Here is a 10012-nt window from a genome sequence, read left to right as displayed (position 1 = left end):
CCCATCCCGCTCCAACACGGACTCTGGTCCCTGCGGGCAGTGGCTTTATTCCGTTCCCGGCTGCCCTAGGGCCACGCTGGCCCCTGCTCCCCGAGGGACTCCAGCCAGAGCCGAAGGGCGAACTTGGTGCCGGTGCTGACGCGCTCCACGTCCTCCCCTTCGGCCGGAGCCGTGTTGAGGAAGGTGGCGGTGGGGAGCCGGGTGGTGCAGGAGGAGCCGTCGCTCAGCTCCGTGATGCTGAGAGAGAGGGAAGGGCAATGAGGGACGGGGCGATGCGGGGTTTGGGGCTCCGCGCCCCGTCTCTCGCTGCCCCGCGACGTGCGGGTGCGTCCTCACCCGACGGTGGCCGGCAGCGCGCTGGGGACGTTGCCCAGACTCTCCGCTCCCTCCTCCGTGGCCGCGATGGCCTCCAGGACGGGGGGCTCCAGCCAGGCGTAGGCGCTCACCTCGCTCTCGCTGGGTCGCATCCTGGCCTGAACCCCCCCCCACCCCGAGGCACCTCAGGCGACGGAGTCACCCCCCAACCGGGGACGAATCCGCGACGGCCCCGGTCCGGCCCCTCACCTCCAGCTGCTGGTGGGACTCGGCGGAGAGGAGCAGCAGGTAGGCGACGATGTGGTGGCGGCGCGGCAGCCCCCGGCTCAGCATCGGTGGGTAGATGGACTGGGGGGGGGGGAACAGGGGACCCCAGGGGCCACCCCCAGCCCCACAGGGTCGGTGGGTGGGGGAATACAGCAACTGGACGCTGCCCCCACCCACCCAGGGGTGCTCAGCTCCAGCGGGGAGGGGTGGGGGTGCTGAGCGCCCCCCCGGCCCCAAGCCGAGCAGGATGTTACCTCCCAGAGGCCGAGCATCCGCCAGGAGAAGGTCCCCGCTTCCAGGCGCAGCCCCGTCTCCTCCTCCAGCTCCCGCAGCCCCACGTCCAGCAGCTACAGCCACGGAGAAAAGGGGGTGGGTGGGTGGGTGGGGGGTGTCAGGGTGCACCAGCACCCCCCCAACTGCTCCCCACGTTCTCCTCTCACCTCTTCATCTGGCTCCACGTGCCCACCTGCGGGGGGGGGGACACACACAGCAGGTTAGGGGCGCCCCGAAGTAACCAGCACCCCCCCCTGTATCCTGCCCCCACCGCCCCGGCTGGACTCACCGGGCGGCACCCAGACGTTGGGGAAGATGCTGAGGGTGCTGGCGCGGCGGGTGAGCAGGATGCGGCCGGTGCTGGCCTGCAGCAGCACGGCCACCCCCGCCGCCACCCCCCCGGCCCCGCAGCTCGGCGGGGAGGGCGACCTCCGGCTGCTCCCCCAGGCGCTTGGCGGGGCAGAAGGAGGGTCTCTGCGGGGAAAGGTGACGGGAGGGGACGGGGTGGTGGGTGGTGGCGCTTTTGGGGGCGGGGAGGGGCACCCAAGGGTCCGCCGGCCCCCACCCCCACCTTGAGCAGGGCGGCGGTGGAACCGGGGAAGGCGACGTCCGAGAGGAGGAAGCGGCCGCGGTCCAGGCCGCAGCTCACCAGGGCCGCGTCCTCGTGCGGGGGGCAGAAGGTGCCGGTGACGCTCTGCGAGGAGGGGACAGTGGTGGTGGGGCCACTGTGACGGCCACCGCGATGGCACCGTGATGGCCACTGCCATGGCGATGCGACGGCACTGTCATGGCCACCACTATGGCCACCGTGACGGGCACTGTCATGGCAATGCGATGGCACCGCGATGGCCACCGCGATGGCCACCATGATGGCACTGCCATGGCACTGCGATGGCACCACCACAGCCACCATGATGGCACTGTGGTGGCCACCATGATGGCACTGTGGTGGCCACCATGATGGCCACCACCACGGCAGCACGTGGGGGGGACACGCCCCCTCACACACCCTCGCGCCCCTCTATGTGCCACGTGGGCGTCCGCACGCTCTCACCGCCCCCCATCTTGTGCACACTCACGCGCAGCCTTTGCACGTGCCCCTTGCACACTCACCCCCCCCATGCGCGCCCCTTGCACTCGCCCCCTCCTCCTCCCACGCACACCCCTTGCACACTCACCCCCCCCGTGCGCATCCCTTGCACTCGCCCCCTCCTCCTCCCACGCACACCCCTCGCACATTCACACACCCCCCCCGTGCACACCCTCGCACTCACCCCCTCCTCCTGCGCATGCCCCTTGCACACTCACACCCTCACGCCCCTTGCACACGCCCCCTCTCCCCCCCCCCCCCCCCCCCCCGTACCTGCCCGAACCGCGCCGGCCCCCCCACCCCGCCGCGCCGCACGTGCACCAGCACGCGCGCCAGCCCCGCCATCGGCGCGGCGGGGGCGGAGTCTCCCCGAGGGGGCGGGGCCTCGTCTATTCCGGGGGGCGGAGCCTCCCTCCCGCGGGGGGGGCGGAGCGCGGCGTCGAGCGCGCCCCCTGCCGGCGGCCGCCGGGACAGCGCCAGCCCCGGGCAGCGCACGGTGCCACCAGCGGCCACCGAAGCCACCAACGTGTCTGTCCCCCCCCCCTCCCCGACAGGGCGACGCGATCGTGTCCCCGCCGTGCCCGGGCCCCAGGGGACACTCGGGAAGCGTCAGCGGCTCCTGCTTTATTCTCCTCATGGGCGGACGTGGCGCGTCCCCGTGTCCCCCCCATCTGTGTCCCCGTGTGTCCCCCTGTCTGTGTGTCCATCCCCCCCCTCAGGGCTTCTTCACGGTGCTCTCGATGAACGACTCCAGCACAAAGATGGTTTCATCCACCTGGTTCTCGCTGGCGTCGATCCTGAGGGGGACAGAGGGAGCGGGCGGGAAGGTGACAACGGGGTCCCCAGCCCAGGACAAGGGCGTCCCCAGCTCTGCGCCCCCGCCGCCCGCGCTCACTTGTTGACGTTGCGTTTGAGGGTCTCCAGCTGCTGGCGCTCGGGGGCCGTGATCATCTCCTCGATCTCCTGCAGCTGCGCCTCCTCGGCGCCGGTGGCCTGCATGGACGCCAAGATGGCTTCCACCCGCTGTGACTTCTCCAGCAGCCTCCTGCAGGAGGAAAAGGGGGGGGGGGGGTGACGGGCAAGAAAACGGGGGGCTTCAGTGTGTCCCCCCCCTGCCCCGAGCCCCGGCGCTCACTTGTTCTCCTTGGTCTCGTACTGGCGCCGCTCGATCAGGTTGGCCACGCTCTGGGAAGGGGAAAGAGAAACGGGGCTGAGTCCCCGCCCCCGCAGACCCCCATGGGGGGGTGGAACGGGGCTGTCACTGGTGCCAGCGGCTTTCGGGGACCGGCAGACAGGGCCGAGCCAGCGGCGGGACACCGCGAGCGCCCGCGGCGGCGGCGGGGCCGTACCTTGTAGCAGCGGTGCAGCAGCATCCGCGCGGAGGCCGGGACGTTCACGGTGTAGAGGTAGAAGGTGCGGGACGGCGCGTGGTCGGGGGTCTTGGGGATCTCCTGCCGGCGGGTGAGAGGAGGGGGGAGGCCTTCGCCCCTGAGCGGGGCTGGGGCCGAGCCGGCGTTTCGCCGGTGTCCCGTGCGGGGCGCGGTGCCCCTCGCTGACGGGAGCGATGCCGGGAGGTGTTTCGGGAGGAGCAGGAGCGACCTCCCGCTTGGGGACACCTCGGAGATCTCCGAGGCCTCTACGCCCGTCGCTCCCCAGCCCCCAAACCTCGTTCCTTCGTCCCCTTCGCTGCGGGGAGCCGGGCGGGCGTGCTCACCTGCAGGGCCACGAAATTCTCCGACAGCATTTTGTAGAGCATGTCCTTGGCTTCCTTGGCCGGGATCATGGCGAAATCCTCCACTTGCTTCTGCTCCAAGTGCTTCTTTCGCAGGAGCAGGCGGAATATCCTGGCGCAGCGGGACCCAAACCTGAGCCGGGGGCGGGGGGGAAGGAGGGCAAGAAATCAGCGGCTGGAAGCGGGAAAGGGTGGGGAAGGCTTCCCACGGCCGCTTCACCTCTCCTCCACGATGGACTCCAGCGTTGCCGTCGCCAGGGACGCCAGGGCCTTGTGAAGATCTGAACAAGATCGAGGTCAAGGGGTAACGCCGGCGCTCGGGAATCGCTTTATGCGCTGGAAAACGCTGGGTTTGGGGGGTTTTTCCCCTCAAAGGATACTGACAGTGTACATGCCCCCGCCGCTGTCCCCGGATTTACCCACAAACTCGAGCTACGAGAAGAGAAAAAAATAATTCAGCGCATCCCCAATTAATAAAATTCGCCATTTTCTCAAAATCTTGATTGTAAAAAGCACTAAGTAGGGCTTATGAAAAAAAAAAAAAAAAAAGCCATTTCTGAGGGTGACAGCCCGTGGTTTTTTAAACACTTTCAGAGTTTGAATGAATCGGGCGTTTCTCACCGGGTCGTCCGCCAAGAGGGTGAGATACTGGTCCAGAACCTGCTTCGCGATGTTGTACCCGGCGGGAAGAGACCTGAATATCTACGGGAGGGAAAAGGACAGGCCGTGAGTGGGGGTAGAAGGGGACAAAACAGCTTTTCTAAACCCCACAGCGGCTTTAGGGGCTTCTTCTGCCCCACCCGAGCGGGAGAAAGGCCGCGGCCGCCGCCCGGCTCCTCGGGGGCAGGAACCGACCTCGTTGGAAGAGAGGGGCTGGGTGTACGGGGCGCTGGAGGACGTGGTCACCTCGCTCATCCGCAGCATCGTCCGCACGATCTCGCTGCTGGTCTGGTTTTGGGGGGGGGTAGGAGGCGGCCCTCAGTGCGGGGGAGCCTCTGCTCCGGGCTCTTCCCGCCACGGCCACCAAGCCGCCGCCGTGAGGGGGAGAGCGGCTGCAGGAGGTTGTGAGCGTTTCCACGGACCTGATCCATGCGGTTGGCCACGGCGCTGACGATGCCCTGGTCTCGGAAATGCTGGTGGAATCGGTCGATGTTGACTTGCCAGTAAATGCCGTCGTCGGGTGGAGGCTGAGGGGGGGCGGACAGCGAGAGAGAGGAGCCACAAAATGTGAGGGAGGAGCCACAAAACTGAGGGAGAGGAGCCACAAAATGGAGGAAAAGGCGCCACAAAAACTGAGGAAAAGGAGCCACAAATGGAGGAAAACTGAGGGAGAGGAGCCACAAAACTGAGGAAAAGGAGCCACAAAATGGAGGAAAAGGCGCCACAAAAACTGAGGGAGAGTAGCCACAAAACGGAGGAAAAGGTGCCACAAAAACTGAAAAAAAGGAGCCACAAAATGGAGGAAAACTGAGGGAGAGGAGCCACGAAACTGAGGAAAAGGAGCCACAAAAACTGAGGAAAAGGAGCCACAAATGGAGGAAAACTGAGGGAGAGGAGCCACAAAACTGAGGAAAAGGAGCCACAAAACGGAGGAAAAGGTGCCACAAAAACTGAGGAAAAGGAGCCACAAAACTGAGGAAAAGGAGCCACAAAATGGAGGAAAACTGAGGGAGAGGAGCCACGAAACTGAGGAAAAGGCGCCACAAAAACTGAGGAAAAGGAGCCACAAAATGGAGGAAAACTGAGGGAGAGGAGCCACGAAACTGAGGAAAAGGCGCCACAAAAACTGAGGAAAAGGAGCCACAAAATGGAGGAAAACTGAGGGAGAGGAGCCACAAAAGTGAGGAAAAGCTGCTACAAAAACTGAGGAAAAAGTGCCACAAAAGCGAGCAAAAGGAGCCACGAAACTGCTCATTTATTTCCCCAAGAGAACGTGTTCGGGAAGACGCCGGCGCTGACGAGCTCCGAGGAGGGAGCTCAGCCCTCGGCAGGACGGGGTCAGGGCCGCGTCCCCAGCCAAGGTCCCCCCCAGCCGCCGGGCAGAGTCCTGCCCAGCGGGCACCCGATTCACGGCCCCGGGGAGCCGAGGGCGACGCTGCTTCGGCGGCCCCGGTGTTGACGGGGGGGTCGCCATCGCGACCAACTTCTCTCCCCCGCGGCAGAGAAGCCGGCGCTTCGTTACGGCAGCGCTGGGGAGCACGGGGGGTGGCTCCTCCTGACGGGCTTCCGAGTTACACCAAAAAATTCAGCATTTTATATCCTTTTTCTGCAAAGTCGTGCTCTTTAACACATTTTAACATCAGCGTGCGTGTTATGCCCGCTATGAATGTTGACATTTACACTGATTGCTCCACCCTATTAACTAACTTCATTAGTATTCCCATACTAATGTAATCAGGGGGTATCTCACTGATCAAGGTCTCTGATGTACAAACCAGGATGGGGAGGAGGTGGGGGTCTTCACCTCAACATTCCTTAGTTTCTCTGGTTTCACCCCATCAGAGAAGATGAAACTTTCACCCCCCGTCCCTGTCTCCTGCCTCCCTGTTCCGTTCTGGGCCATTTCACACCCCGCAGCAGCTTTAGCTTTGACCTTCTTCGTGAGGCAGCTGCTGTCTCTGAGCATCAGGGAGGGTTTGGGTGTTTCTTACTACGATGGAAACTAATATCATCAATACACAGCGTGAGTTATTCCTTAAAGCAACTCAGTCGTTCATTAAAAGCAATTAGTGATCAAAGAAAGGTAATTATCTCTTCAAAATCCAAACTTGATGATAACACCGGTACCTCCGAGCTTTCTCCATCTTGCTTCTGCCTCTTGGCCTTGCGCTCGCCGCTCTCCTCCTCCTCGCACGATCGCCTCCGCTTCCCTTTCCCTGCCAGAGACGACGCCGTTCGCTTTCGCCACCACGGCCCCGGCCGAGCGCCGCCCCGAACAACCCCCTCCCTGCCCAGCGCCACCCCCAGGGGCTTCTCACCTACGAGGTTCAGCCTGGGCACGACGTACATGTCCTTCTCGCTGATCACCAGCGTGGGCGCGGGGGGAGGCGGCGCCTCGGGGGTCTCGGGGACCAGCGGGCACCTCTGCACGAAGTGCGTGTCCGCCAGGCGCACGAACGTGGCGGAGACGTCGGCGTAATCCATGGTCTTCCCGTCTGGGCCGGAGGAGAGAGGCGGCGCCGTCAAGCCCTGCCGGCCCCGGGGTCGTTCCGGTGGCTCCAGAGGACGAGGCGCCGCCGCGGTCCTCCAAGAGACGCCACGGCCAGGCTGCTCGGCGGCCATCTTGGGGCGGGGGGCAGCATTTATAACCCCCTTTTGGGGGCTCCTTCTCCCAGTTCCCCACCAGCTTCCCACCGTGCCGCGGCCCAAAGAGCCGCTGGTGCCACATTCACCCTGCTGGCCCTGGGGTCATTCCGGTGGCTCCAGAGGACGAGTGTCCTCCAAGAGACACCACAGCCAGGCTGCTCGGCGGCCATCTTGGGGCAGGGCAGCATTTATGACCCCCTTTGGGGGCTCCTTCTCCCAGTTTGCGGCCAGCTTCCCACCCCACCGTGGCCCAAAGAGCCGCTGGTGCCACATTCACCCTGCCGGCCCCCGGGTCATTCCAGTGGCTCCAGAGGACGAGGCGCCGCCGCGGTCCCCCAAGAGACACCCCGGCCAGGCTGCTCGGCGGCCATCTTGGGGCAGGGCAGCATTTATAACCCCTTTTGGGGGCTCCTTCTCCCAGTTCCCAGCCAGTTTCCCACCCAAAGAGCCGCTGGTGCCGCATTCACCCAGCGAAACCGTCCTCTGGCACCTCCTCCCGCTCCCAGATCCCTTTCTTTCCGAAGGAGAGGAGCTCCCCACCTTCCATCGTCTCCGTCAGCCGATCCGCCACCTTCCTCACCACCGCGCTCATCGTCATCTGGCCGTTGAGGAGCAGCTCCTCCACCAGGAGCTCGCCCGTGTCGCCGTAGAGGGTCTTGGCGGTGTAGATGTAGCGGGGGTAGCGGAGGATGCGCAGGACCCGCTTGCAGTGGGCCTCGTACTCCACGAACCCTCGCTTCTGCAGCTGGTACGTCACCAGGTTGTGCTGGATGAGGACGCAAAGGGCTTTCTTCACCTGCCCGGGGGGAGCGGGGCTTGGGTATGTCAGAAAGAATGGCTAACGAGCTCTCAGAAAAGCGGCTCCTAGAAAAGCGGCTGTCACGGTTTGAGGCTGGGCCGGCCACTCGCAAACGACAGAGGCTCTCTGTTAACCCCCCTCCCCCCCCAAAAGGGAAAAGGAGAGAGAGAACAAGGGAGAGAGACTTTATGGTTTGGAAAAGAAAACTAAACCAGCTTTAATGAAATAATAACAATAAAAGAAAAGATGATAATAAGAATAAGGAAAGAATGAAATCTATACGATATGTACGAATAGATACAAACCCAACCCTGAGCCCAACTGCCCCCCGCCCTGATGACGACACGTCCCCACCGCGCTGCAGGGCTGGCACTGGGGCAGTCCCGGGCTGGCACTGGGGCAGTCCCGGGCTGGACTGGGCAGCAGGCCGGGACGGGAGGCAGGAGCTGGGCTCAGGCCCTGGATTCAGGGACGCACAGGTCGGGATGGACGACAGAAGGACAGACAGAGCCCTCCTCAGACGTCGCCATCGAAGAAGAGAGCGAGACCCTGGGGACCCCTCAGCTTTGCACTGACCGTGCCGTCCGTGGGGTGGAACACTCGGTGGGTCAGGTTTGGGTCCCCTGGCCGGTTCGCTCCTCCCTGCAGGGGCGGCCTTTTTCGGGCCGGGGACCCTTTTCCCTCCCAGCACCCCAACACGGGCACAAGACTCAGCAGTGACCTCGGTCGCTACAAGAACAAGTCCCAGCCAGGGCCTCTCTGCAGCCCATTCCTCGGTACGAGCTGTAACCGTCAGGGGTTGGCACTGCTGGAGCAGCCACGGTCTGGGGAAACGTGCTGCTGGTTCAGACAGGGCCGTTAGTTGGAGGAGACCGAACTGAAAAGTTAAAGCACAAAACCAGAATTAGTTCTGCTTCAGCCCAAACCAGGACACTGGCTTTTAGAAAAGACCGGCTGCCCAGCCTGCAGAGACAGGGAGGGAGGCTGATTTGTACCAACCCTTACGCACAGACCCATTGCTGACCAACTAACACACACTCTAAAGACAAGGATGAAGCGGAATCTGCCCAGCGCAGGACACCCGGTGGGATCCTCCAGTCCGACCGTGGGGCTCAAGGAACACAAAGGCCTGAGCAGGAGAGACAGGGAGGGCAGCGAGCCAGCGCTGGTTCTGGGAACTGGGAAAGCCCCAGGATGGGGCAGGGCAGGCGCCACAGGGCGAGTTCAACAGTTCAACCCTGAGGAAGACTCGGACCTTCATCCCCAACGACCACCAAGGACCCCCGAGGGGGGCGTAACTTGGGCGGACTGAGGCGGGACTGTGAGAGGAACTAATGTTAATGAGATAACGAGAATAACCCAACCTTTTCTTAGCAACGTAAGGAATAACCACGGAGGCTGTAAATATAAGGCAGAATCCTAACGGAGCCATCCCCCGGGCTGCCCGGCGCCGCAATAAGGAATCCCTGCTGGATAACACCGAGCTGGGAGTGAGTTCCCTCAGCTTCAGTTACGCCACGGAGAAGCCCGCCCCGCGCTCTCCCCGCTCACCAGCCACCACCACAGCCACCACGACCCTCCCCGGTGCTGAGCGGCCGGCGTTTGTGCCACCACCTTGTCCCCTGCGCATCACCCCCGTCGCTCCGGACTCTACTCCCCGCCTGCTAGAAGTCAGAGTGACCCTTCTCCTCCTTCCCCTCCTCCTTCCCGTTTTAAAGTGAGATAAAGTGCCGTTTTCTCCCACTTAAGCTGTTGGGTTTTTTTGAACAAGCAGCTCGTTTGCCCTTCTCAAGGTTTTTCCTACCACTTTTCTCCAGCGGTGGGGGCTGATATCGGAGCGGTCCAGGCTAAAGCCGACGCGGGACGTACCTGATCCAGCAGCAGCCCCGTCTCACTGACGATCAGCCGCAGCGGCTGGGTGCCCGTCCTGATCAGGTAAGTCCCTATCTTCTCCACAATCTCCCCAAAATGTTCTTGCAGCAGGAGGGAACACAGCTTTATTTCCGCCTGGGTCATCTCGACGGCAGAGTCCAACGCCCGGCAGTGCTGGGGAAGAGCAGGGGGGTTATTGCGGCTGGTTTGGGGGGGACGGGAGGGCGGGGGCAGCGCTGCCACCACCCCGGGAACCCATCCGTGTCCCGTCCCAAAGTGGAGGTACAGTGGGAGAGCGAGCCTGGAGTGAAACCAGCCCCTGGTGCTGGAGCGGGGGGGGGGGGGGAGACGGGGAGGG

At 63.5% G+C, this 10012-nt stretch overlaps 2 protein-coding genes across 2 annotated transcripts; both read right to left on the bottom strand.

Annotated features, from left to right (window-relative positions):
• Positions 1-65: 65 nt before the first annotated feature.
• On the bottom strand, positions 66-2290 carry NUDT17 (nudix hydrolase 17). Its single transcript, XM_086478236.1, is given in 9 exon segments — positions 66-237; positions 337-473; positions 565-663; positions 837-929; positions 1023-1048; positions 1145-1284; positions 1286-1329; positions 1427-1549; positions 2219-2290. Coding segments are annotated over 9 exon segments (906 nt in total).
• Positions 2291-2660: 370 nt separating this feature from the next.
• POLR3C (RNA polymerase III subunit C) lies at positions 2661-9798 on the bottom strand. The gene is made up of 14 exons (XM_086478455.1): positions 9652-9798; positions 7524-7779; positions 6656-6832; positions 6465-6553; positions 4760-4864; positions 4533-4625; positions 4299-4379; positions 4058-4109; positions 3898-3958; positions 3660-3810; positions 3295-3396; positions 3081-3130; positions 2841-2990; positions 2661-2742 (listed from the first exon to the last, which is right to left on the bottom strand). Exons 1-14 carry the CDS (start codon positions 9796-9798, stop codon positions 2661-2663), a joined length of 1596 nt encoding a protein of 531 aa, XP_086334581.1.
• Between the last annotated feature and the right edge of the window lie 214 nt (positions 9799-10012).

Source organism: Leptosomus discolor, chromosome 26 (assembly GCF_034619465.1).
Source record: "Leptosomus discolor isolate bLepDis1 chromosome 26, bLepDis1.hap2, whole genome shotgun sequence".
NCBI classification, from domain to species: Eukaryota; Metazoa; Chordata; class Aves; order Leptosomiformes; family Leptosomidae; genus Leptosomus; species Leptosomus discolor.
This window is presented reverse-complemented; position numbering and strand designations above follow the sequence as displayed.